Source organism: Ixodes scapularis, unplaced genomic scaffold (genome assembly GCF_016920785.2).
Source record: "Ixodes scapularis isolate PalLabHiFi unplaced genomic scaffold, ASM1692078v2 PGA_scaffold2__306_contigs__length_199485367, whole genome shotgun sequence".
NCBI classification, from domain to species: domain Eukaryota; kingdom Metazoa; phylum Arthropoda; class Arachnida; order Ixodida; family Ixodidae; genus Ixodes; species Ixodes scapularis.
Window position 1 is genome coordinate 102,782,971 of NW_024609857.1, and position 27,110 is coordinate 102,810,080.

The window sequence follows — 27,110 nt, forward strand, 5'->3', positions numbered from 1 at the left end:
TCCAACCCCGCCCGAAACAAAATCCTGGCTAGGTGCCTGCTGGGTAGAGCTTTGTCTAACTGCGATTAGTGACCGCAAACTACGGTGAGCTTAATTAAAGGCCGACGTACAACCTCGGTTTTCTGCAGGGAAGATAATCCTGGCGTTCCCAACTTCTGAACCACGAGGGGAATCAAGTTGGGGCAAGGCAAAACGTAGAGGAGATATAGACCATTCCATTTAGCGCTCTCTGGGCGGCACCATTTTGTTCGACAGCAGCGCCCTCTCCATACATCCGGGAAATTCAGCGGGTCCGGCGGGGTAAAACGAGAGAGAGGGCACGCGCCCGACTCCGCTAGCAGACGACAAACCGGGAGGTTGCCATTCTCCATCTTTGGGCTGTACCGGTGAACTGTACGGAACATGGAACTCTCGCTCGTGGCTGCCGTTGTGAAGTGGTTCGCGTTCTTAGAATAGTTATGGCTACTCCAAAATCAGCCTAGAGCTCTCTGTTCTATTTCGGTAAATGATCAGCTAGCATATCTTTTTCCGTTACTTCAATAGCAGTCGAGTCAGCCGGCAGTGCTACGCTCAACCACTGCGTGTATTGCGGGAGGAGAGCACGTTTTTATTTATTATTTCAGACTTCCACTCATGGTCGCTAAAGGCCTACACCAGTACGAACTCTGTATAGTAAAAAGGGTACAGCAACCGGATTTACTTTTCGCCGGAGAAACCGGCCAATCTGACACAGTTTTCCCTATTTTTTTTTTATTTGCACGCAGGTAACAGCGGAATTGGACCCTGTTAGTCTTTTTATCTAGCATAGTATTACACGATAACTGGCATACCAAAATCTGCGTATCTGCGCTTGAAATTTCCAAAATGACGCGATTTTAAGCAGAGTTTGTACGCCAGCCGGATGCTAGGTACAGCCCACTCGGCGGAGCAGACGACATACGGGTGAAAGGGGGAGGGCATTTTTTTTCTCCCTATTACCCTCTCTGCTATGACCCTAACGGGCAAAAGTGGAAAGCGCGAAGTGTACGTCGGCTGAGGTTAAGGCTGCCCGTGTAGCTAGGGCATTACACTTGTGCAGAAAGCCAAACTGATTAAATTTTTTTGTTTCATTTCAGTGGCGAGCACAATATCGGTGCTCCCCACTCGGGGGTAGCTTTTCATGGCACATGGGAGAAGATAAAGAGGGCATGCGCAATGATTTGATGGGTGCCCAGGGTGCGCGAGCTCAAGTACGCTCATAGCTTTGACTGCAATGCCAAAAACACGCTGTTTTTGAGTATCAGGAACCGGTTTATACCGATGTCTAGTTTTATCATCATTCCACTCTAATGCGCCACCATTTTTATAAATTTATTTATCGGTGTCAACTTTTGTCACCGGGGTATGCTCCAGTCGAGCTCCGGTATCACGGTACGAGTCCCAGGTATGCTAAAATTAACATTAGGATCTGAACGGTACGCGGTCGCGCATGCGTAGTCGGGCCCACGGTAACGGCTTGCTAAAAGTCCCTAATAACTGTAAGCACCAAGATGCCTCGAGTGTCGTTACTCTAGACCAGGGGTGGCCAAACCGCGGCTCGCGAGCCGCATGCCAGTACTAGCGAACCTCTAGGATGACGATAACAAGCCCTGGAAAGAGGGGGGGGGGGGGGGGGGGGGGAGAGAGGGAGGAGGGGGGAAGGGAAGGAACATGGGGGACAAAAAACAAACACAAATCTCCATACACAGCTAGGTGACTGGTGCGCGACCGAAGAAACCCGTCTGTTCCTCGTATCGAACCAGGGACCTCTCCATTTCCAGTGGAGCTCTAGTAACTGTGCTAACTAGGACTTGGACGTTATTAGAGCAAACGGGTTTAATCAGCTCCCACCAGTCTAAGACCAACAAGGGTGAAGAACCTCCGGTTTTAAGGTTATGATGTTAGTGCAAATAGTGCAAAGGCGGATTTTTTTGGTTGCGCACCAGTCAACTTGCTCTGTTTGAAGTTTGGGTTTGTCCTTTGTCCCCCTTGTCCCCCCCCCCCTCTTTCAGGGCTTACTATCGTCGTTCTTCTCCGGTTGTCTGGCTCGTATGTACCTTTGCATTATTTGCATTATCATCCTAACCTTTAAGACGTTTACGCGTTGCGGCAAGGCCCTGAGCGTCTGTTGCGAGTGATCTCTCGTAAGCTACGTGGCGTCTACAGTGCGGACAACGTTTTCGGGCAGCTACAGCAACACCTTCTGTAGTCGTTTTCACCCAAAAGAAAAAGAAAGCTTTGCGCATTGTTCATACGTTGCGCGAAGTACTTCTTACAATATTTGGTTGTTGGAGGAAGAAGCGATGCTTTTGGCGTTTGAAACGTGTATGTCTCGATAAGATGGCATATATCTTACCTAAAATGCACCTACGTATTTATCTTAATTATCTACAAAAAGAGGCAAATTATTGATGCTCTGCGAGAAGCCGGACTTCTTTTTTTTTTAACTACGGTTTTTGAAGTAAAAACGAGTATAGATAATAAGGCCTTAGCGCTAGATTCTCTCCGTCACGAGTCCAAGCCGAACACCAACGTAGCATTCGTGCCGAATCTATGCCCCGCCTTGGCCTCTTGTTAGTGACGTAGAAACTTCAGCACTACGGCCTTGTTACGTAGGAGGTGCTGGCTGCAGACAGCCCAGATAAGGCTCGCGGTATAGTTCTCTCTGGCTGTGGCGAAACGAACCCCTGGTGTGCTTTGTTCCACAGGAGGCAGAAGGTTACCTGGTACCATAGATCGGCGCAGCGTAGGTGCCCGCCGCTGCGTGGGATCCCCCGTAGGTGTCTGTGGCGGCCGGGAAGGCCGACGACGGAGTGGGCGAGTAGGTGTTGGCGGCGGGCCGGAATCCCGCGGCAGCCTCGTACTGCTGCTGCTGCTGCGCGCCCCGGCACTGCTGGTGGCCCGACACGCCGCCCTTGGGACTCTGCGCCACGGTCGCGTACTTCGTGATCTTCGCGTCAGGGTCCTCGTAGTCGTCGTCCGTGTTCGACTCTGCGGGACAGGAGACGCCGAGATCCCCGAGACTCGTTTTATTTCGCAATGCTACCTGCAGTCCCCTCAACGGGGACTATGATGGGACTACACGGGTAGTATTCCTTGGATACTGGTAGGCATCACCTAACGCAACAGTCATATGTACCGGGCATTGCTAAGACAAAACAACTTTTGATATCGTTAAATGACGCAGTTGATACAGTAGTTATCGAATCATATCAGTTACAGACCTATACTGCTTCACAATCTCAACTCTTTTTTTAGTCCAAGTGAGTTTTGGCTTCTTGCTGAACTGACGAACACAACAAGGACGCTCGAAGTAGTAGCGAACATGCCTGAGCAAGGTCAAAATAACTAAATGTCGGTTTCTTTTCTTTCTTTTTTTTTTTTTTTTTTACTATAACTGCCGTTCCCCATAATCCCCTGTTCCCCATCACACTCCTTTTCACGTGCGTACAAAAAAAGTCCGTATACAAATAAGTTTTCCAATTCGGATACTTGTGATTCACAACTGGGTAATATACCGTAATATCCCGAGTCATCGCCCACCCCCCTACCGCCTGAAATTCATTAAAAAAGTGGGGTGGGCCATGTCTCGGTGGGTGAGCACACACACTTGAAAAAAAACTGGAAAAACCGCCTATTTTTCTCTGCGTATCTAGCGCTGATGCACAAGAGATATATCAAACTCAAAACTCGATTTAGTTTCATTGTTTTATAGAAAAAAATGCTCACGAAAGAATATTTTACTGCAGCGAAGTCCGTTGCTTGCATACGCGCTAGAAACACCGCCGATCTGCATATAGCGCGAACATTTGTTCCGTGAAAAAATGTCACCACTATGTTCTCCTAGTTAGTAAAAAAAAAAAAAAAAAGAAAGAAAAGTTTACAAGAAAATAGAAAAACCGACCAGGCGCAACGAGCGAGCGAGCGAGCGAGCGGACCAAAGATGCGACCAAGAGCAACGCTGGGAAAGCGGGAAAGCCGGCGGTCGCGTTGGCAAATACTTTGGCGTCGGGCCAAGTCGGGCGCCTTGTCAATCGCAAGCTCTTGCGCAAATTTCTTGTTTGGTGCGTAGATACGTGCGTCCGTGCACGGCGGGCTATCAATGCACCGTTGGGCCGCTCTGCAAACGTCTGTGTGGGGCGTTCCAGCAAAGCTTTATTTACGCGTTGGCTTTGCCTAAAATATTGCACAACCGCAGTCGCGACGAACGGGAAGAAGGAGCGGGTTCGCGGTGATCTTACTTCGGCGGAGACAGACTTTGACCTAACACTCCGCGGTTACGTTAACAAACTCTTATTTTGTTATCTCCATCGTTTTCTTTTCGCACGGATACACGACCACTTTGGGGTCGCTCACGGAGGAAATGCGTAAACAAAAAGAAGTGTCTTTCCCTCCTTCTTTTTACTTTGTCACGGACGTCCTCCAACTGTAAGGTCCGCGGCCGCGTCATTCGGGTAGGATGAGTGTTCGCGGATCGCAGAGTCCGCGCTGGGGTATTTGAAGGGGTGGGCGATGACTCGGTGTTTTTTCGGAAATCGATATTGGCCCAAAAAATGGGGTGGGCGATGGCTCGGAGATGGGCGATGACTCGGGATATTACGGTAATGTTTTCTTTTCTCGACTTATTGAACTATTTTCTATACACCTTTGCAAGTGGGATCCCGGCTTACTCTCGAACCGCGAGCCGAGGCGAGGCGGACCTACTCTCCAGCCAGGACGTTCGCTGTTTGTCGTACAATTTTGTAAAGCGTCTCTTGCTGAGGCATACACCACTAAGCGCAAGAAGAAATAATAAAAAAAAATATATATATATATAACATACATCTGTTGTTTTCGACCGCGAAAGAGCACAAACAATTAAAATACCTAAACCAGTAACAAATGGAGAAATTACAGAAATATCTAAAGTCTCAAAGAGCTCGTCAGAATGCGCCAGAAGCCGCATGGCCATTGCATCAACGATGGCTGCGCTCGTTGCAGCTCTGGCTTCCATGACGCGCTGGAACAGAGGCTGCGATCGTCAAAAAGTCAGCTCGAACCATTACACATGCCCTGTCCCACAACATAGGATGCTTGGATTCTGTGTGGATACCTCCTCCTGCGTCTCGAAACGGTAAAGCCTGGTTCAAACAGTTGCGTTTGACTGCGTAACGGCTGCGAGAAACCAGGACATCCCTGCTGCTTTTATCGCGTGCCAAGGTGATTCCTTGAATTGGATTCCACGCTTCATACGAAGCACAGGTGTGCCGGTGACTCGCTTTCGGTTTTCGGCGCAACGCAGTCGCACGCACTCAAACGGAAGTGTCTGAACCTGCCTTAAGTGTGTCGCTAAAGATGGCCGTCGGCGATACAGCAGACGCCGCCCTCCCGTCATCGCGCACCCCAATGACGTGCCCCTGGCGCACCCCAGCATGGAGGAAACGTTACGCGGCGCCAGCATCGCTCACAATGGGAGCTCACAGGGGCCTTTCTCGCAAACGTACAACTTTTCTTGGCAATGAAGCCAAAGCTATGGGTCTCCTTGCGGTTGCGCGCATTGAGCTTCGATGGCACCTGTGCTCGCGCGGTCTTCCCTTCTTCGGAAATCCCAGAAAAAATTATCCCCGAGTACAGGAGTGTTCTGCCCGTGCGCTTCCTTCTTTCACCCCGCACTCTGGGCGTGGGTGAAGGGAGGAGCGTGATCACGTGGCAAAAGATAAACGTACGATGGGTCTAACGAGCACGTAGCTTCCACCGCATTATCAGCTTAGGGGTTAACAGAGTACAGCGACTGATTACTCAACTTTTTCGGTGGCAGCAAAAAAGCAACCGTTTACTATTGTACGCGACTTACAGAGTCTTCATTTACTCTTTGAAGGCATTGCAAGATCAAAATAATCATAATGTGGCTTGTGAAAGGCCTTTGTGAATACGCTCCAAGCGAGTTTTCTGGATGCCGCGGTAAGACGCAGTCAAGCTTAATAGTTCCATAAAACCTTAAATTGAACAAAAAAAAAAAAAAAAAGAAAAGGAAGGGCAGGGCGTTTGACACGGTCATTTTTTTTTCTTTTTTCCCTTTCCCACTCTCGCTCTGTCTCTTGTCGTTTGCGTCACGTCCAGCAAATAAGAAGGCAAAAAACGCAGCGCCTATTACGCGCTACCAGGCGTTTAATATGCGACCGAAGCACAACAGCAGCCCCTCGAACGAAATCCCCGCACACCACGCCTGCGACGCCAATATGGGAACCCGCTGCGCTCTGTGCTTACGGCAGCAGCGACTAAGCTCCATTCCCTTTCGGGCAAGGCTAATAAAGCGACTCGCCGAACATGCCGCCGCCCCCAAACAATCCCCTTCTTGAAACAGCTGCCGCTGAATACGCAATCTGTCTTGGCGACGCACACGCACGCACACACACGCGTACGCTTCGAACCCATAAAGATCAGGCCAAGACCACACCGCGCTCGGAACAATGCTTCATTCAACTCAGTGGCCCGTGCATGACAACGCTATAGTGCGAGAGCGCGCGCGCACACAGTTTTGCTCGCCAAAGCAGTTTTTTCCGCCGAACACGCGCGCCATGCGGGAAAGCGGACGCGCTCGAATGAAGGCGGGAGGCTGGCTCTATAAGGCCTCATATTTTTCCTTCGAGCTTACTACAACTACGTTCGTCGGTCTCTGAACGACCGTGCCGACCGTATTTGCGAGCCGAGTCCGCGATTTGCTTCGATGAAAGACAATAAAAAAAAAGGCCACTGGGAACCTTAATGGCAGCGAGTATTATTTCAATTTTTTTTTCTCCTTTGCGCGCGCGTGTCCGTGCTGCACCGACTAATGTGTTTCAGTGAATGGCCGGCGCGGTTCCACCTTTTTTTTTTAACGAGAAAAAATAACGCAGGGGCAATACGTCGTTATGTTACACTTTAGACATTTATCTTTAATGGAAAATGGGACTCGTAGCCAATAAAATAGATGGCTCGGAGTTTTATAGTGTTATAGGTATTTAGGATTTTTCGTTTGTTTCGAAACCGGAAATGATTGAGAAACAACGCGTAGCTTTCACGCACGCAGACGCCCAAACCGTCTGTTCCATCGCTCGAATTTGTAGGAAAGATATCGGGCCTCCCTTCTCTCCGGTCGTTTCCGGTTTTTCAGATAAATGACGAACTTAATGAGCCGCGTAACTTGGAGACGGCATTGCACTGTTCTGTGTATCGTTCGTACGATTGTTCGGATTATGCGTACAGCGCAATGCTCTAAGAAGTTCTAATACGTGAAAACCATCACTTCTTATAGTCACACGAATGTTAGTCGCTCCTATGAGGAGAGCCAATTTACTTCAGCATGTTGGTTTGTACCAAGCAGAAAGTTGAACAGAAATGTACACAAAAGATACGATGCTGTAAGCTGTTTCAGATATATCTTTTACTGGTCACTTTGTCAAAGTAATATTGCAAGCCGCCATTTGTTTTTTTATTTCTTTCTCTTTCTAAAACATTGAACACCTTGTTGTTTTTCTATGGCAGCTTGACAAATGAAAATCGTAGATTGATGAGAGATGTCGCTCATCAATCTACGATTTTTTTAACGTCACCCCTCGTTCAAGCGGCATGTTATTAAAACGCATGTCGGGGGTCCTGCGCAGCGCTGAGAAAGTCACGGGCTGTTATGCCCGTCTTTGTGCTGAACAAATAATTCAGCGCTGTCAAGCGCATAATCTGAATTTTATAACTCCGCAGTAAACGTGTGTGATGGAGATGGAAATATTGGTTTATAACCATAGCCTATTTGTAGACTTCATTATTTTCCGCGTGTACTGAATTCAGCGAGCACTAGATAACTCGCCCGTTTTCATTTTTTTAAACTTTTGTACGAACAACGTGCTAAATTTTTCGGCTTCTAAAGCTTTATGACACAACAAACTTTATCCACCAGTAAAACAACAACAACAACAACAACAACAAAAAACCTACTTTGTTGTGAGGCAAAAAAAAAAAAATCAAACTTAAGCCCTCAAGTCGACTTTATTATCTCTTCATTGAGTGCATATGTGAAGACAGACATTATGCACCGAGTATCTTGAGTTCGAGAGAGGCACGTCAATTATTCCATCCCGGAGAACCAAAGAGTGGCAAGTCTGGGACACGAACCTGATTGCGTGAAAAGCGTCACCCTTCATTGGAAGCGATAAGTTCGTTCAGTCCATGTGAGACCACCACGGTCAGCTCGATCAGGGTTGTATGACTGTCGGCTTTCTTTTTTCTATTTAAACTGGCTTTCACTGACTGATTTACACGAAGCAATACAGCCAGATTGGCCGTTTAGACATTTTAGGTCCCGTTTTTATTACTACCAGCTCCTGCGGCGCGGCCACCCCTGCCGCTACAACCTACAATATCGACCAATGGTTTCCACCGTTGCCATTTGTGACCGGAATGAACGTTGCGCAATATACGACGTATCAACAAACATGACCCAAAGTGCGTAAAGTGGAACCTTTAGCCGTGGGACTGCGCCAGTACAAGGGTAGGTATACTTTTGAATATCGTGTGAAAACTATTGCGCGACCGTCTCCGTCTTGGGTAAGGAAAAGCTGTTCGCAATATCGAATAAAGAAATACGCAAAAATAAGTAAACAGAGTGGATGGACTATTGCCGTGGAAAATGCCGCCTAGTCCGGCAGCTTCAGTTCGATCTAACGCTTCTGTAAATACTTAAAAAAAAAAGAATACGTAGTATAGATCTGCTCACGCCCTGAGAAGAGTTCTCCCGTTGAAAGCCGAGCCTGCCAATTCTTCGGAAGTTGGCTTCCGATTCCCACGTCGCGAATACGCCAACCCGAGGTCGACAGGAGACACCCGGGAACCGGTCATCACTGCTGCCGGTCCCATAGGAGATACAAATAAAACGCAACAAAATCCTCTTCAGGCCTTGTTTCGAGCGAGCCGGTGGCCATTGCCGGGGAGCCCCAAGAGTAACGTTAGTGAAAGGAGCCCCCGAAGGGGGAAGAAGAGGAGCCAGTGGACCGGAAGTGAAAGCGTCCGCGGCTGGCACTTCCGGTGGGGCCGCGCGCTCCTTGATCATTTCCTGTCGCGAGGAATTTAATCGAGAGCCCCTCGGTCGACGGGATCCAATCTCGGACACACGCTCGGGCCAACGACAAGGCGCGCACGACAGCCCCCGCGGCTAGCGTCAACGGACGCTCCGGCTTTTCTTACGGACCGCGGGTGGTGTTTCTGTGCCTGTACAAAGCGATATTATCGCGAAGTTTAGATGTGTGAGCGTAGCTCTAAATTGAAATTCTCATCATCATGTGCAATAACGGAATCAGGCGTCGTTCAACATATGTATTTTTGGACCCGGCTAACTTCGGGCTTCATTTTTGTGCCATATCGGGGCTATATACTTTCGTTACGTTGTACCTTTTTTAGTTTAATGCGTTCAATTAAACTTGCTGCTGCAGTGGTTCAGTCACTTGACCAATATGGCGGTGTTCTGGATCTCGCTTCTCCGCTCGGGCAATCCGGCCACCTCAAGTCCTCCATCGCGGCAAGCACGCCACTAGCTACATTCAGCCGGGTGAATCGTTCTGGAAACAGGGTGGGTGCGGGTAGATGAGCACATGTCGTGCACGATCACCATCGTTTGTAGAACATGGTTTCTAACCTTGCGTAAACGCTAACCACTGCCCAACACCACCTAGACAGAAGGCCTCCGCATGGTCTCCTCTCCCTCTATGAAACGTCATCACAATCGGATTGCGCTAACTCGGCTATTGGGCCCGAACCCGACCTTCGACGCGTTGATTGGTCACGAGCCCCAGCCGAACACTGGCACAGCACTCGGGCCCAATCTCACGCCTCGATCGATCTGACTGGGATGACGCGTGCGGAGGACTTCTGTCTAGATGGTGTTGCGCTGCCTCGGAGGATCGAGGAAAACATTTACAGGAGCCCAGCACCGAATTAAGGCAGCACAATTGGCTTTACCTGGGGAAGTATTTGACATACCAGCAAAATCTGAAGTTAATGACTTATCTACTCCGCAAATAAGTGTTAAGATTGCGGGGACCTCTATCGGAATGTGAAGCCGCCTGCTGGCATCCGTGGGCAGACATTCTGTCAGGAACTGGCGTGGATTCACAGATTCTAAGCGGCTTTAACTTGTGTCCTTCAGTGGAGGGCTTTATCGCGCTGTTCGTTCAATGAGTTAAACCGTAAACAAACAACCTTTTGAGCCGCATGTGGTAAATCTCGCAGCTGCCAGGGTTAATATATAACCAAATACTTCTGATATGACGTGATTTTCCCTTTAAATACCCCATCCCCCTTTCTCTCTCAGGGGGCCCCATTTTCCACCCATTCACGCGACGCCGTCGCTGCAACCACATCCTTCCATCGAGTTTCGACCTCTAACCTTCCCCGTCTTACAGAACTGGACGCCGCGAGACGAAACCATTTGATCCCCAATTTGATGGAGAGTCAAAGCCAGAGCCACAAAAATCAAAGCCGCAGCCGTTGCAGGGACTCTCGGTTCCCCACATCGTAGTTCACTGCCACCAGAAGCCATAAGGACTAACCAGCAAACCCCAAGGGACAACTCCGAGGTGAAGACCGCGGGTTCAGAAGCCGGGGACTCTTCAAACAAACGGGAGGGGGGCGAGAAGGAATGACGGGGCGACGCGTTTACGGTATACACGTCTGAGACCGTACTCCTTTCATCCCTAGGTGCGGCGGGGGCTACGCACTCGCCGGTCCAATACACCGCCTCTCTTCCATCACCTGACACCGCTGCCTACGTGATCACGTGGCGAACAATAGACGGGCGAATGGTTCAACGAGCACGCAGCTTTCACCGCACTGTCAGCTTAGGGGCGTAAGGAGCGCAAGCAGGCGGCGCGCGGATCGATAGATCAGCGGGGATGGACGACGATGAGGGGGGTAAAGAAATTCGGGGGGCGTTTGGGCGACTGACCGGGGTCCCCCGTCGTCCCCACCGATATTCCGAGAGGATATCGCTGCTGGCGAACTTTGGCGGGAGGGCGGCTTCGAAGATCCCCCACGTCGGTCGGGGGTGGTGATGCCCTGGGATATTGGAAATGCCCAGGAGGGCGGGGAGAACCGAGTCGGAAGGCGCTCGCAGAAAAGCAAAATATGGATTCAACCCGAGAATGTGTGGCATACAGCGAGTCAGAGACAGAGAGCAGGATGGAAGGATGAAAGAGAGCAGAGTAAGGCCGGTAGCTGATGGCCAGAGGGGAGAACTAATGCCGTAAAACAAAAGGCGGCGAGGCAAAGCGTGTGAAGGTTCTGCCGTCAAAAAATCAAAACAAAAAAACAGACAAAGAGGAAGTTTAGCTGGGAAAGAAAAAAGACGAGGAACCGTCAGGAAGAGAGAAGGGCAGGCGGAGGCTATTAGGTAGCGGGAGTTAAAATGGAAAGACAACATCGAATCCCGGGGACGCGCCGGAGCTTCTCCTCCGGACTACTTCGAAACGAGCTTTGGTGGAAGAGCGCTATTTCCACCGGAGAGTTGCTCTACGACTGCAATATATATATATATATATATAAATACGAGGAAGAGCGAGAGGGAAGAAATGGCCTCACCTTCCTTTATGTTCGAGAAAAGAGAAAAAAAGAAAAGGGGTTCTGGTAAGCTTATCTGCGTTCCACACTGCCAGCATTACAAGTTGACAACGGGAATGGTGTTTAGAAACTAAACCTCGTAAATTACAACGAAACATTCTCAGCATACTTTTTGGTTTCGCGTGTTTTAGAGCGCAGCTCTTAGGGGCCCGTTTCCGGTTTGAGCGGCGTCGCCGTCGGCGTCGCCGTCGCCGTCGGCGTCGGCGTAACCGCGCGGTGCATCATGGGAAATGTCCCATAATGCACCGCGCGAACCCCCACCAAGGTCACGTGACCTCGTGGGGGGTCACGTGACCCCCCGAAGTCACGTGACTCCCCTGAGGTCACGTGGCCCCCTCCTCGAGGTCACGTGACCCCCGCCGATGTCGCGTGACCCCCCGATGACGTCATCGTCACTGATGACATCACCGGCATCCACATCGTCATCGTCATCATCACTGATGACGTCACCGGCATCCACATCGTCATCGTCATCATCACTGATGACGTCACCGGCATCCACATCGTCATCGTCATCATCACTGATGACGTCACCGGCATCCACATCGTCATCGTCATCACTGATGACGTCACCGGCATCCGCATCGTCATCGTCATCATCACTGATGACGTCACCGGCATCCACATCGTCATCGTCATCATCACTGATGACGTCACCGGCATCCACATCGTCATCGTCATCATCACTGATGACGTCACCGGCATCCGCATCGTCATCGTCATCATCACTGATGACGTCACCGGCATCCACATCGTCATCGTCATCATCACTGATGACGTCACCGGCATCCACGTCGTCATCGTCATCATCACTGATGACGTCACCGGCATCCACATCGTCATCGTCATCATCACTGATGACGTCACCGACCCGCATTGTCATCGTCATCATCACTGATGACGTCATCAGTGACGTCACTGATGTCGTCACCGGCATCCGCATCGTCATCGTCATCATCACTGATGACGTCACCGACATTCGCATCGTCATCGTCATCATCACTGGTGAAGTCATCAGTGACGTCACTAATGACGTCATCGGTACCCGCATCGTCATCGTCACTGATGACGTCATCAGTGACGTCAGTGATGACATCATCGGCATTGGGGGTCACGTGACCCCCAAGGTAACGTGACCCCCCCCCTGGTTAGTTCAACCCCCCCCCCCCCCCCAGTGCCCTTCCCTCCTCCTCCTCAAGAGCTGCGCTCTAATTCGGCGTTACAGGGAGTTGTAAGCGGCTTTCATTTTTTTCGATTGTATTTTAGAACTCCTCCCCCGTATTTAATTTTTCTATTCACTCTTCTATATTCATCTTGCAAGGTTCCTTTGGTATGCTTCCTTTCGTGTGCTGGGGCCTTCTAGGTTTAATTATTAAATAAATGAATGTCCCCGTCCCCTTCCCACCTTTTATATTTGTGGTGTGACACACCCCAACAAGCGGATGCAGTCACACGCAGAGAAAAATATAAAACGTGATCAGGGACAGACAGCCACAATAGCGACCAAAAGAAGCCTACTTTGTTTTACGTTCTACACCGAGATACACAGCCAAAAGACGTGAAATTTTGTGAGTACATTCCATTGAATCAAAGTCAGTTTATTTGGAGGGCCGAACAAGCCAGTCGACATACTCGTATGCTGGCTCAGCGAGGCTAATTCCTTGCACTAAAAAACACAAAAAACAACAACAACGGCAAACAGCAAAATGAAAAAAAAAAAACAAAAAAAAACAATTGAAGCAACAAGTATTGCGTTGTTTTAGTATTCGAATCGAGGAGTGATTGACCGAAAAACTTGATTCGGCTTTTGAATTCTTAGTATTCAAGTTTTCAAATAATTTGACGTGTCGAATATCAATACTACTGCATGGTCGTAGTATAAGTTTATTCAAGAACGCTCTACATCATGACATAGTCCTTGCAGGCCTCTGCTGGGTTCAAATCATGCCTGCATTGGTGAAGTATTGATTGACTAAACATTTCGATTGAAAACAAGTTATTTCGCGCTTTTCTCATACCAAACAATTGCTTTCGAGTTTCGTCGATGCGCTCGAGACAAACCTGCAAACGACGCACACCGCCATTTTAAATGCGAGCCTCTCACGTGGCCTGCGACAAACAAAACACTAAAAATAAAATAAAAACGTTCAGCCTTTCCACTCTCGTGAAGAACGAAGACCAGCGGAGCTGTACTTGATACACTGTGTGCTTCTTCGTCGTCGTCGTCTGTTTTTGGCGCTGTTTCCTACGATGAATTCCCACCAACGCGCCGAACTATCCATTCTTCTATTATAGCTGGAAAGGTTTGCGCCATCTACGAGCGACGGCGGAAACCGTACTGGTTCTGTGCTTGCCGCCGTCGTTTATTGATGGCGGTAGCTGTCCAGGTAGGTTTGTGTCGACATACACGGACACGATCCTGAAAAACGGGGCCGAAATTACTGTTGCCGTTACGCTGATTCTCGAAGAAATTGGTTAGCATTTCGCGCAGCGGTTATATATAGCAAAGCATGATGAATGCGGCTTCTCAGCCCTTTTCCGTGGGGGAAACATTCCCGAAATCCCTCTTCTCCCCGGTCCAGGCAGGTCATTTCACTTGAAGTGTGCGTGAAGGACGTGCGCACAATGCGCGTAAAATGGCAGAATCATTTCGTTGTGCGTATTTATTCACCACGAACGTGCTTGTAATCCTACGGCGGACAGACCATGCACATCAGCGGCACATGTGCAGCGTGAAGTACGCCACATATGCCGCCGTTTGAACGTTATGTGCATGGCGACTGGAGGATCAAATGCATTGGCGCGACGTGGCTTCGTTAGTGTCCGTGCATAGCCTCGGTCCGTATACCGAGACCCCATGTGTTCTTGTGTCTGCCTCCAACGTTAACGTTAAGTCCCCCATCACGATGAGTAGGATCGCATGGTGTCCTACATCAGCGAACCTTCTCTCGATCGGCGCGTATACGGTCCGCGTACTGTTGTCTTCGGAAGGCCGAAATCTGCTCCCGAACGTCGGCGGTTTTGTAAAAACGGCGTTGTCGGTCCTTTTGGGCCTTACCCTGCCGCGCACGTTGTGCATTCAGGGGCGACGACACCGTGCGCTTATGACCCGGTGACATGGTAAAAGGACCGCGCTTTAAGAACGGCGTGCCAGGTCGAAGAACGGAACCGCGGCCCGTGTGCCTCCACAGGTCTCCAAAGCCGCCTGCAGGAGCTTCCGAGGTGCGTCCAAAGCGTGCACCCGCACCCCGCCCGCCACCTGTTGGCGCTTGCACAAAATGTTTCCTAGCCAGTTTCCACAGCCAGTGCGACTAAGGCGCCATCCCGTGGCGACGTTGCGAGCTATAATTGCTCCAAACCAGTCCAAGGTCAGCGCATGTACCAGGGCACTCACTAATTCTAACGGATTAAAATCAGCTATAGGTGACGTGTGCGATCGAAAGCGTCACTGTGATCGGCCTTTCACGATTGGCTGAATGCTGACTATGACGTCAGCAAAGGATATTTCTTCGACGGAAATTTAAGAATATAAGAGCTTAAATTTTGGCGGTGTTGACAGCCTTGGTTTCAGAGCGCAATGATTTCAAGCTTCCATTATTCTTATTATAAATACCATCGAACTTGTTGTTCGCAAGGTAATGACGTCACGAGAGGGAACTATAGGAGGGCGTCACCAAAACATCTCGCCGCTGACAGGGCTTTTCCGATTATTGCGTTCGGAACATGACCATTGTTTACGATGGCAATGCTCACGACGATTGAATCCGCCTTTTCCGCTAACCATTCGCTTCCCGTAATGCCAAGTGAGGGGCCGCGGCCGGGAAGCAGAAGACGTCGCCTGATATGAAGGGCTGAGTCAAACTCCTCACATTCGCCGATCCATCCAGCGCGTATAGCTGCATATGCATGATATATGTACGTGGAGGCAGGAGGGCACATCATTTTTCAGACGCAATACAGTCTACCTTTTCCCCTCCCGACGCGACTGCGTAGATGTATGGCTGGTGCATCTTCCAGGTGCGCCTCGTTTTGTTTTTACCACGTGGTCGCTAACACCCCTGTACGGGTGCGACCCACCCTTCTCCACAGGTTCTGCGGAAAAAATAAACGCGGAAGAGATTTTTAGGCTAAGCCGTGCTTTTGTTCCTTTCTCTTATTTCAAACAGACGTCTTGCTACGTTTTCGTAGTCGATTCGTCATTGGACACTTTGGCTACCATTCGGCGTTGTTCGATTCGAATTCGATTCGAGTTAAATTTTCACTATTCGCATACACCCCCACCCCCTTCCAAATATAAAACACAATAAGAAGAATACGATGCACCGTATTTCTTCGAGTAAGAAACGCACTACTATACACTCAGAAAAAAAAAAAGTGTGTGGTCTTACACGTCTTGTTCCATATAATACAACCCCAAACTTCAGTTCGATGTACAGCGCAGTGACGTCGGGCCGGCAGTACCAACTTTCAAGAGCGGCTTAATAGCCGAGTTGTACAACTTATTAAAATAGCTAATGTAAGAGGGTAGATTGAAAAGTTTCCGGAATAAAAATGAATGCACTATATATCTCATTTAAGTTACACTTTAGTTTTCGACAAAATCCACCCGAATCTCCAGACGTTTGGTCCAGCGTTTCTCCCGCTTTTCGATTCGCTGACGTTCTTCGAGATCCCCAAAAATAACTGTTCACAGATTCCATCTTCGAGGAGGGTGAAGGAAAAATTTTAATTGTCTTAGAGCGATTGTTGAGTGGGCAGGATAGGGAGCTTATGCCCGCCTGGTGGCTAGGAGTCCATGGACCCCAGCGACCCACACATCCCCAAATTAACTGTTCACAGCCCCCATCACCTCTTCATTTGACAGAAATCTCTTCCCAGCCAGGACAGTCTTGAGCTTCGGGAACTGGTGGAAGTCCGAGGGGGCCAAATCAGGCGAGTACGGTGGATGCGGAAAGTGTTTGAACTTCAATCCGTCAGTTTTTGTTGACCGATTGCACTTGAATGGGCGGGGGCATTGTCGTGGCGAAACAACACCGGCCTCTTGGCCAACCCCGGTCGTTTTTCTTGAATTACTTGTTTCAGCTTGTCCAGAAGTTTTATGTAGTATTGGCCAGAAACAGGTTTTTGCTTTTTAAGATAATGAACGAGCAAAATTCCTTTGGCGTCCCCAAAAACTGATGCCACCACCTTGCCAGCCGACTGAATGGTCTTTGCCTTCTTTGGAGCCGATTCACCCGGCCTAAACCATCGTTTCAATTGAATTTTCGTTTCTGGCTTGTAATGGTGGACCCAGGTCTCGTCCATAGTTTCAAATCGTCGCTTGAAATCCGTAAAGTTTGCTTGAAACACTTGCAAACTGTCGGCTGACGTTCGGGCTCGAACGCGTTTTTGCTCCGGATTGAGCAAGTGCGGCACCCATCTTGCAAAAAGTTTCTTTAATCCCAATGCATCGTTTAAAATATGAACAACTCGTTCAGAAGAGATGCCCACTGCTTGCTCAATTTCACGCACTTTTATCCGGCGGTCTTCCAAAACCGAGTCATGGATTTCATCCCCAATTTCTGGTGTGGTCGCTGTTTTTAGACGTCCTGAACGTGGTTCATCACTTGTGTCCGTACGACCACGCTTGAATTCGGAAACCCATAAATTCGCGGTGGAAATCAAAGGTGATGAGGCCCCAAGAACATCATTCAACCTGGATTTAAAATCCCCCCCCCCCCCCCCCTCCAAGGATAAAAAATGATGACCGCTCGAGTTTTGCTTTTATCCATCATAGAAAATGTTGACGGTTGCTCGACTAGAATGCTTCTCAAAGCCAGTCTTTTTGAGATATAAATCTGACATTTGTGGTCATTTCATACGAAAGGATGGCGAACACAGTGACATAAAAATGAAAAGACGGTGAGAGTGCAGGCGAGCTGGTGGTAGCTAATCATGTCGTATTACACCTGAGACTGCGGTGGAAGAAATCGGAAGAACTTTCAGTAGAAGGAACAGACACAGAGAACGTCTCAAAAACGTTCTCTGTGTCTGTTGCTTCTACTGAAAGTTCTTCCGATTTCTTCCACCGCAGTCTCAGGTGTAATACGACATGATTGACATAAAAATATTTTGGAAAAAAAAGCCCCCTAATGGCGATTCCGGAAACTTTTCAATCTAACCTCGTAAATGCGGCTGTATGCAAAAAAAAAAAAAAAAAAAAAAAGTAATTGTTTTTTTTCTGGCCTTCGTGCAAAACCTCACAGTTTTTTTTTGTAGTATTCGATAAGTACTTTAGCTGTTTAATAAGTTGTATCGCACCGTTGTCAAGCCCCTCGTAAAATTTGGGGCCGTCCGTTCGACTATAGTGCGCCGTGCACCGAAGTGAAGTTTTGGGGTGTACTATAGAAACAAAAGAGTAAGATTAGACCCTTTTTTTTAAGAGTGTATGAACAAGACCCCTGCGTCTACTCTCCCGCAAAGCATGCATGCAACCAATAACCGTGTTCCGCATAAAAAAAAAAAGAAGTTCTGAATATAGAGGTTGAGAACATAATTATCCGCAAAAATGCGATCTGCACAGGTGACATTTTCAAGTGGAAACGCTTTTTCCGTCCCGTAAATAGCTGGCACCTTTTTGTCAAATCGCGGTGATTGGCTATCCGCTTGCTTCTCGAAAAAGTGGACTTACGGAATTTCTTCGTAAACAGTGAGTCTATTACTCGAGTAAATATGGTACAAAGAATTAAAACGAGAAATATGTTAAGTAACCTCAACTCGAATACAGAACAACTGCGCGCGTTTAACGCACATGTTGCCTCGTTTCAGAAACAACTACGTCGTGTGAAACAATTTTAGTTTTGTTTGGTGTATCTTGCGGGAATACAACACTTTGCTAAGTGAAGGAACGAGCTTCTTCTAGGAGGCAGGTACTCCCAGCTGTCACCAGTTCATTCAGCCTTTCCTTCGTCCGCCCTCGTCCTGTCACTTGTAACTCGACCAGCGTAGGACAGCGCACAACTTGAGCAAAGGTTGCACACTTTGCCCGCCGTGTTCAGTTAATGGAGCTTCGGTAGATGCTCCACGTACCAAAGTGCGCCCTTGTTCAAGGTGGCCTCACTAAGAGCGGCATCAATTATTCGCGCGGCGTTCCCGGCCATTCTTGCGCTCCTTTGATGGGCTCCCGGTCTCCGTACCGACAAACGGGAGCCTGGGGGACTCCGGGAACCGATCGGCTCCCTTTTCCCTTGACCGCTGACCCACGTCTATCGGGAGCGGGGACCGAGCACAGGGAGCTGCCGTCTTTCCGTTCTAGGCCCTCGCCGCGGAAGAAGTCAGACGAAAGCAGACAGCGTACAAAGTTGGTCGCCCGTTTGGATGACTTCGGTGAACCTTTCTGGCGGTTTTAGAGGGACGCAGTGAGAAAGGAACACCCTCTGCCTTTCGCGACCATGTCGATCAGAACACTAATAGTTTACGTCTAAGCTATACCCGCTTATCAAGACTTGGTTTTTTGGGCTATACGGCTTGCAAGTTCGTCTGCTTCTTGCCCACCCCGTGCGTCTGTTTATTCCCCCCCCCCCCCCCCCCCCCCCCCCCTCCGACCTCCTCAAGTAATGACGGCGCGCGCTTAGCTGCTTCGTCATCGCGCGTTCTCTACGTTGCCTTTTTATTGGGGCCCTCCTCTTTGAGTTCTGGTGCGCCAAAGACGCATTTTGGAACATTTGCTCGCCGCACAATCCGCGACAGCTTGACAAACACTAGGCGTGACCAGACATGAGCGTCTTGTTATCGTTTCGCAGCCAATTAGGTTGCGGCGTCAGCCGACGAGAAGGACCAATTACGAAGCATGAAAGGGGGTCCTGCGCTTCTTAAGCTGCCAGTTACTTTAGACCAACTCTCTCACGTCACACCACTGCGGTAGTGCTGCTATCGCGCACGCAGTGACCACACCCTAGCAGTATGTGAGTAAAGGAACGCTACTAAAACACTCAGTTGGGAAACACCCTTGAAACCTGGACCGCTGGCGTCCACCGAGACCAAACAAATTACGATAACAGCGCCACCCCTTAGCAACGAGTCAAAACATGAAAAATGCTTTATTTAGCTAATGTGAGATTGCCCTACGAGATGGTGCCACCAGCCCTTCCGCGACTCGACCTGAACCAATGCGTGCAGCCGTGCAGTTCCCGGAGCGGCTGCCGCGGGAGGAACGGCGGCGTTCCGATTGCGTTTAGTTTGGCTCTCGAGTACGGATCAGAGCCACTCTTTCAAAGCAGGCAGTTTCCCAACTGAGTATTCTAGTAACGTTGAAGTAAACGCAGACTTGTTTGCAATTAGCCTGTTGGTCGATTGCGAGGAGGTTGAAAGAGAGGAGACGGCGACATTTTTGGGCTACTTTTGTGTATGCTCTGAAAGATATCTTCGTTCGTTTGTCGGAGCCAATCCAGAAACGATAGCTGCGATGAACGTTGACTGTGTTCGCTCGAAAGCTTGCACTGTCCGGAAATTATATAAAAACTCGACCTGGTCAGTTTTTTTTTCTTGCTTTGTGGCAGTTGGCGTATGCAGCGAGTAACTATAAAGCACCTTTTATATATGGTATTTCATCAAAAATATCGGCCAAGCGTTTCCTGCAAAAACTACGTATCGCGAAAAACAAATCAACGATTGGTGCCGTGTTAATCACTGTCAAGGGGCCACTTTAGTGGGGTAGCAATCGTTTCGTACAATCACATTCTTAGTTCTTTTTTTTATAATACACATGCGGTAAGTAGAGATAAACATACGATTTCGATTGTAGTCTTGCTGAGTGTCATCAAAAATCAGTAAATCAGTAAATTTAGAAATATTCGAAGAAGCGTGTTGGTGCGCCACATTTACCGCTGTTACCTCAATTCATGGGGAATTCAGAGGCCCTTCAGCACATGCCGACGGTCACGCGTGGAGTAGAAGTCGTGAGCTGATTTGCCGATTGTTTGGAAGAATTCGTTAAGAGAAAATTTGAGTAACAATAGGGACTTTAACAATAGAGAATTCAATACCTCTGAGTTGCCTGTAAAACAGGACCAGTATTAGTTAAAGTACTTGCGTTTTGTTCGACCGATATCTAAATATTTAGTATTAAATCGCAGTCCAGACATTAGCTTTTCATGATCAGATACAATAAACGAATGAACGAACGACTTAATGAACAGCCGCGAATAGAGTTACGTCGACCAACTCGATGCTAAGAAATAAGTAAAATAAAACCTGCAAGACTTCGTCCTTGACCGTCTTGTTGTATACCATAATTGGGACAGTAATATCTCATACCCACGCCTACTTCGCTCCCCGAGTAGACCTTAGGACTTTGACAGACACAAACTCGAATGCCCAGGCTTTAGCGAATTTAAACACCCTCTGGGTTATTTTCTTTTTAAAGCTTACTTTGAAAGCTTTATAAACGAGCAATAAAAATATTAACAAAAAAAAGCTTGAAATTGAGAGCCGGGTAAAAGAAAAAGTGGAAGAAAGAAGGAAAAGGATGAGGATAAGCTGTATCAGGTGGCAGTCAAATGGAGATGAATGAAAGGAGTATTTTTTACTCTTCTTTTTTCGGAAGCACGTCGGTACCAACCCTGGGTTCATTTTGCGGTCCACTGACTTTACTATTTTTTTTGTATTATTATCACTTCTTAGATTAATAGCAGCTAGTGTCACACTGCGGTCTCGCCTCAGTAGTTTTTTGTTTTGTGTCTTTATTCTTCAGTTTTTGCACTGGGTAGCTTCCATTTTACAAAATGACGTTCCGGCGAAACAACCCTTTCTCAAAAGCGGAATATGAAGATCAATGAAGGTTGTATCCTGACGTTCTTCGTTTCTTTCTTCTTTTTTTATTTTAGTTTTTGTTGTTTTTCTTCGGGTCGTTCTTAAATTATATCATCGCGAAACTCTTCATCTCCGTGTTGTTTTCTACGCCTCTGTTTTTGTCTGTGTGAACAAAGCTGTACGGTGCCGCCTTTACAAGTGAAAAAGAAAAAAAAAAGATACGTTAGAAATTTTTTAGGATAACGACACCCTTGGATGGCCAACCCCCGGAAACGCCATGAGCTGATATTAAAATTAATGGCAGGCTAAGTGGCGTTTACGAGAGGTAATCACGCAAATAACTTTTTTAGAGATGCACCGAGGCACACTCGAGCGCTTAACAAAAGTGCTTCAAACTAATCAAAGAACAACAACGAAGGAAAAAAAGGAAAGAAAATAGGAGCACGATGCAAACGTAGAAAGAAAGCCATATTTTCCCTCTTAAGACGACACAACGAAAGAAAGCGTGATTTTATTATCAAATTACGCCAGAGCCTTTCGCCCAACGAATACCGCTCAAGCAAAACCTTAATTTCCCTCTTTTTATTTTGAGATGTCGGGAGATACTCGCTTCGCTTCTAAGAAGTTTAAACGAATGCGCGGTACATTGGCGACCCACAATGAGAGGCCGTAGAGCTGAGAATCCCATGATTATAGTTGATTTTTATTTTATTATTAGTGAGAATTTCACGTGACAGTAGCTATTCATCGTGTTGGATTTTAATGGTTTTGAGGCATGGGCATATAGTATTGATGTATATGCATCATCATTATGTTAAACGAAAACTGAAGCGGATCAGTATTTGAGAAAAGAACACTTCAATGGCTGTCATTCGGCTACCAGGATCACAAATATCGAGATTAGTTTTCAACTTGGTGCACGGAGGCTGCAGAAATTAATTTTTAACGTACAGCCGAAGCCCCTCCTTCCCGGGGCGTGACGTCACACTATGAGTTTGCGGAATCTCAGTTCTCGCGCATCTTCAGCGCCTGTCAAATATATGCACGCGCACTTTTGCTATTTCTAAAAAAAGGTCAGAAAGAGACGTCACGACTGGTGTCAGCGCGAAAAAATATACCTGGCAAGCTTGCAACTGCACGCGCTGCCCACACGAGCGACACGCGCTTGGCGGCCTAAAGATCCTAGTACGACGTCACGACTGGTCGGAGGGTTTTTCGCGTTTTCTCCCGTTTAGTTACATCTTCGGGGAAAACGAATGTGATATTCAGATTCACGAGATAAAAATACGCCAAAATTCACCTCTAACTCGTTTTTTTCAAGAAGTGTTTCAGCTTCCCTTTAAGTTTCAGGCAACGAACAAGTCCGCTCAACCATAGTTCTGGCAGTTCGATGACGGAACCATAGAGTGCCGGTCGTAGATTTGGAGCGCGAGGATTTGGTAGCACGGAGCATTTCTCGGGGAGTCTGGTCGGTCTGGTATTCAGCTGACAGCTTTTGCAGCGGCGAGGACCCGAAACATGGTTTTCAGACCCGACGAGAAAAGAAGCGGTAGCCCGAGGAACGCGAGAAGCACGAGCGGACATTCCATCGCTCGGGACAAGTGTGTTTCGGCGTCTCGCCGCAGCGGGGCGCCCGTTACCTGACTCTTGTCTGCCGCTCTACCTTTTCACTTTCGGCGGCCGCGTCTCGTGGCGATCTGCCAGGCTTTGTCAGTACAGAGGAGGCTATGGCTCAACGCAACAGTCAACGCAAACACGAAATTAGTGAGTTTATCTTTATTTTTAGAGCCCAGCTCTTAGGCGCCCGTTTCCGGCTTGAGCGGCGTCGACGTCGCCGTCGGCGTAACCGCGCAAAATGTCGCCGTCGGGACGTGTGCGAAACGTCGCAGTCGGGACGTTTCGCATAATGTGACGAGGGAGGAGGAGGAGGGGAGGAGGAGGAGGAGGGGAAGAAGTAGGAGGATGAGTAGGCGGGGAGAAGGAAAGGGAGATGCCAGCTACCCGTGGTGCAGGCAAGTGATATCACGACTCATAAATCACAGAGAGGCACGTATGAAAACGAAAACGTGTGTACTCGTTATCGAGGTGGCCATCCACATAGGTAAGGGTCTGTGCTGTACCCATCGATCTCTGTGGCGCGTCAGACGAAGTTGGTGAATTTTGTGACGCCAAGGTCGACAACGGCTTGTTCGTGGTAGCTCTCTATCTCTCGCCTACGGCACTCGCCGAATATTTCGTGCAAGACAAAGAAGGACTTCATACCAGTCATGCAGGAAAACGTCGCATCGGCCCCGAGGGACGTGCGCTCGCTGTTCTGCTGTGCGATCTCGGGGGAGCACGCTCAAGACTAATGCTGAGGAAATCAAAAACGTCGAGCAGTCTTCGACAGAGCCGACAGCAAGTAGGATGGCATCGAGAGTATCACGTGCTTCGTCAAAGTGTTGACTTTAAAGGGGTAGTGAAACGAAATTTTAGCGCCGATCTTGTTGCGTAAATATGGGCTAGGGACAGGCACCACCTCGGAAATATAAATATTGCGCTGTAAAACACAGGAGAACTAATTTTAAACATAATTAAACGATTTCAAATTCTCATCTGGTGGATGGGGGGAAGTTCTCGTGACATCACTTGTGCCAAAATAGCAGCGCCGTTCTGCGGCAATACGGCGTGCCGGCAGAATTCGCCTAGGCCTGAACGCGTTCGCAAAGCCTTGGCGGAGAAAGCCAAAGCGTAGTTGGCCACAGTGAGCTCGTTCTCGTTGCGGCTCTTTGCACGACACGGCCCGAGCATGCTTCTGGCACGGCCGGTATTAGTTGCTGCGAGTCGCGAGCTGCAAGCCGACGTTAAAAAGGATATGTTTGAACTACGAGGGTGTCAGCAAGAGCCACGCAAATGCCAAATACCTGTTCACACTCGGAGCGGACACGCGCGTTTGATCGAAGTGCTGGATTCGCTCTGTTAGACCGCGTTTCGGTAAGCGCTTCTGGACCGATCTTTTACGATTGCAACTCGATACTGACATGACACTCGGCAAAGAAAGGTTAGACCGACATCGCGTAGCTCCCACGAACTGCTATAGCTCGACACTGACGTAGCGTCGAGTCAGAATAAAAATGGCATACTAATAACAGAGTGTACATACCGAGTCGCCAAGGTAATCCGTATGGCGTTTATTTGAGCTCTATATCACACAAAACAAGGAGATAGAATCAATGAGAGTCCCTTTTCGACGACAGCGTTCGTCACCGCTGTCTCGGAAAACAAGGAGATCGAGATGACAAGGGGAAAATATTGACCCCTGAAATTTAGTTCAGGGATCAAACTACTCATCCGGTAAGGGTCCACAAGGGTCGCGCGGGCATATTCCATTCAGCAGGCCAGCCGGTCATGGACAGACGGTCTTGGCCAAGGACCGCCGGAGCAACGGTGCGCCGAGTCGATGTTGCTGTTAGGCCTACTATATTCTGCCGAGCTCGCTCGGTCGGCAGAATCGTGGCTGTTGTAGCTCTTCTCGTGTGTTTGTGGATCCTGCGTTCTTGATCGTTATCTGTTTTAAGTACTCCTTCCTTTTTTCTTGCTGGTTGAAGTCGGGACGCACGAGAAGAGCACGAAGAAAAATAAATGTCCGTTGGTGGCCGATACCAAGTAACTGAGCGACGCTGTCGGCCTTGTTGATTTGATCGTAAAAAGTGCGTAAGACAGCTTCGGAGCTGTCGTAGGATTCTGTCGTAACCTGCGCAAAGGTTACGACAATTTCGTTTCGAGAGCACGGGTTTTCTCTCAAATTTGTCGTACGCACTTTTTTCGTCGTGAATTCGCTTTGAGAATCCGGCCTCAGAGCTGGTTTTGTCAGTGCTGCCGTGGTTGCCGACTTGCCGTGGTCCCGTGGTGCAGCGTGCGTGCAGCCCTTGCACATCTCAAACGGCCACGTTGTCACAGGTCGTAAATCGTCGACGCGCCACCAAGTGGCAACGCTCGTAACCACAACATTCACGCCGTAGCCTTTCCCGACCGGCACAAGTGACGTCACGAATGCGCCCAATATCCCAAGACGCATCGCGCTCTCCGATGGCCGATTTTTGAGCGCGCGCCCAATCGGGCCCATCAGGGTGAAAAATATAGCCATCCGTTCAAAATACAAACGCGCGATTATGATTTATGAATATCATTGATCATATTGAACCTATTTCTGACCATAATAGGTGTATTTCAAGTTTCGCTTCAGTATCCCTTTAACGCTGTCTTGTTCTCCCGCATTGATCCTGCTGTAATGTTTCTTGACACCGGCGGAGCTTAGAGTGGAGCTTTCAGATGTGAGAATTACATTCCCTTTCTCTAGACAACCTGTGAGCGAGGATACCAATATATATATATATATATATATATATATATATATATATATATATATATATATATATATATATATATATATATAGACATAGAAATAAGATTGTTTATTCTTTGGAGCAAGTCAGGCTATTTTTTGTATTTTGATCAATTAACTAATTAATTAAGAATAATTATTTACGTTTGAAGTATTCAATTTAGAGCAAAATTTCCAATGACAAAGTAGTAGAGCATCCTCAGAAACATCCAATTCAGTGTTTTTTACCAAGAAACCTTACACCTTTTTTGTATTGGCAAAAAAAAAAAAACAACAACAACAAAAAACTATGCAAATTATGAAAAAAAAAGGTGTGACTTTGGGGCACGTGCATCTTGTATTGCAGCACTCTCAGCCGTGGCTTGAATAAACTAGGCCTGCATGCTGAATAGAGCACTGTTGTCTGGGCGCTGTTGACAAATTCGCGTTTTTTTTTTTTTTAATTTCTTTCATAATTCGGGCACTTGTTTTGAAGCTCGGAAAAACAAACCGTGTTAGAGGTTTCTTGATAAAAACCAGTGGACTGGATGTTTCTGAGGACGCTCTACAACTTTATCATCGGAACTTTTGCTTTAAATTGAATGTTTCAAAAGTTCATTAATTCATTTTAATAAATTAGTTAAATGGAAAAAAATACAAAAAAAATATAGCCTAACTTGCTCCGAGCCAGGAAGAAACTTATTCGTTTAGTTTCGTATTCCTAAAATGTACAAACAATTTTTTTTAAAACTTGGCTTGATTTACGTGGAATACCATATAGATGGTTATCCACGTAATGCAGAGCCGACGGCTCTGCAATATGCAGAGCCGTCAAAGCCTGACGCGTGCGTGTTCAGTGTGTGAGTTGTCTGGCGTTCTAGAAAAAAAAAGTCTCGAAGACGCAGAACGGCAGCAGCAGCAACAACAACACCAACAGCAGCGAAATAACAGGTGGCAAATAGTATGAGGAAATTTATTAGACGTATCAAGTCAGAACTCGTAAGGCGGCGTTTATCCGTGATCCTCTCCGCTCAGAGCAGCGCGGGAAAGAGCCTCGGCCTCCGTACTCCGCTTCTCCTTACGATGGAGCGCAGACGATGCTAGGAATCATAGAAGCCAGTCCAATGACACGTGAACGTCACGTGTCCTCTGAGAGGAGCGCAGTGACGCGCAGCGCGTGGGGGGTCACGTGATAAGCTTACAGCGCTAGAGATTCGCCGAGATGGCTCGTAGTGCCCTCTATGGTCCATCGTAAGATGAAACGCAGTACGGGTCACGTCCAAGCGTACGCGCATCCACTATACGCGACAAAAAAAAA

General features: G+C 48.1%; 1 protein-coding gene across 2 annotated transcripts in view; it reads right to left on the reverse strand.

Annotated features, from left to right (window-relative positions):
• The window catches only part of LOC8032127 (neurogenic protein big brain), a 260,949-nt gene that overhangs the window by 5,615 nt on the left and 228,224 nt on the right, over positions 1-27,110 (reverse strand). Inside the window, exon 5 of one of the 2 annotated variants that reach the window (XM_040217793.3) lies at positions 2,742-3,009. In XM_040217793.3, the coding sequence (XP_040073727.1) occupies positions 2,742-3,009 (268 nt within the window). The remainder of the gene's footprint in view (positions 1-2,741; positions 3,010-27,110) is intronic. The other variant, XM_040503615.2, reaches the window with a different exon arrangement.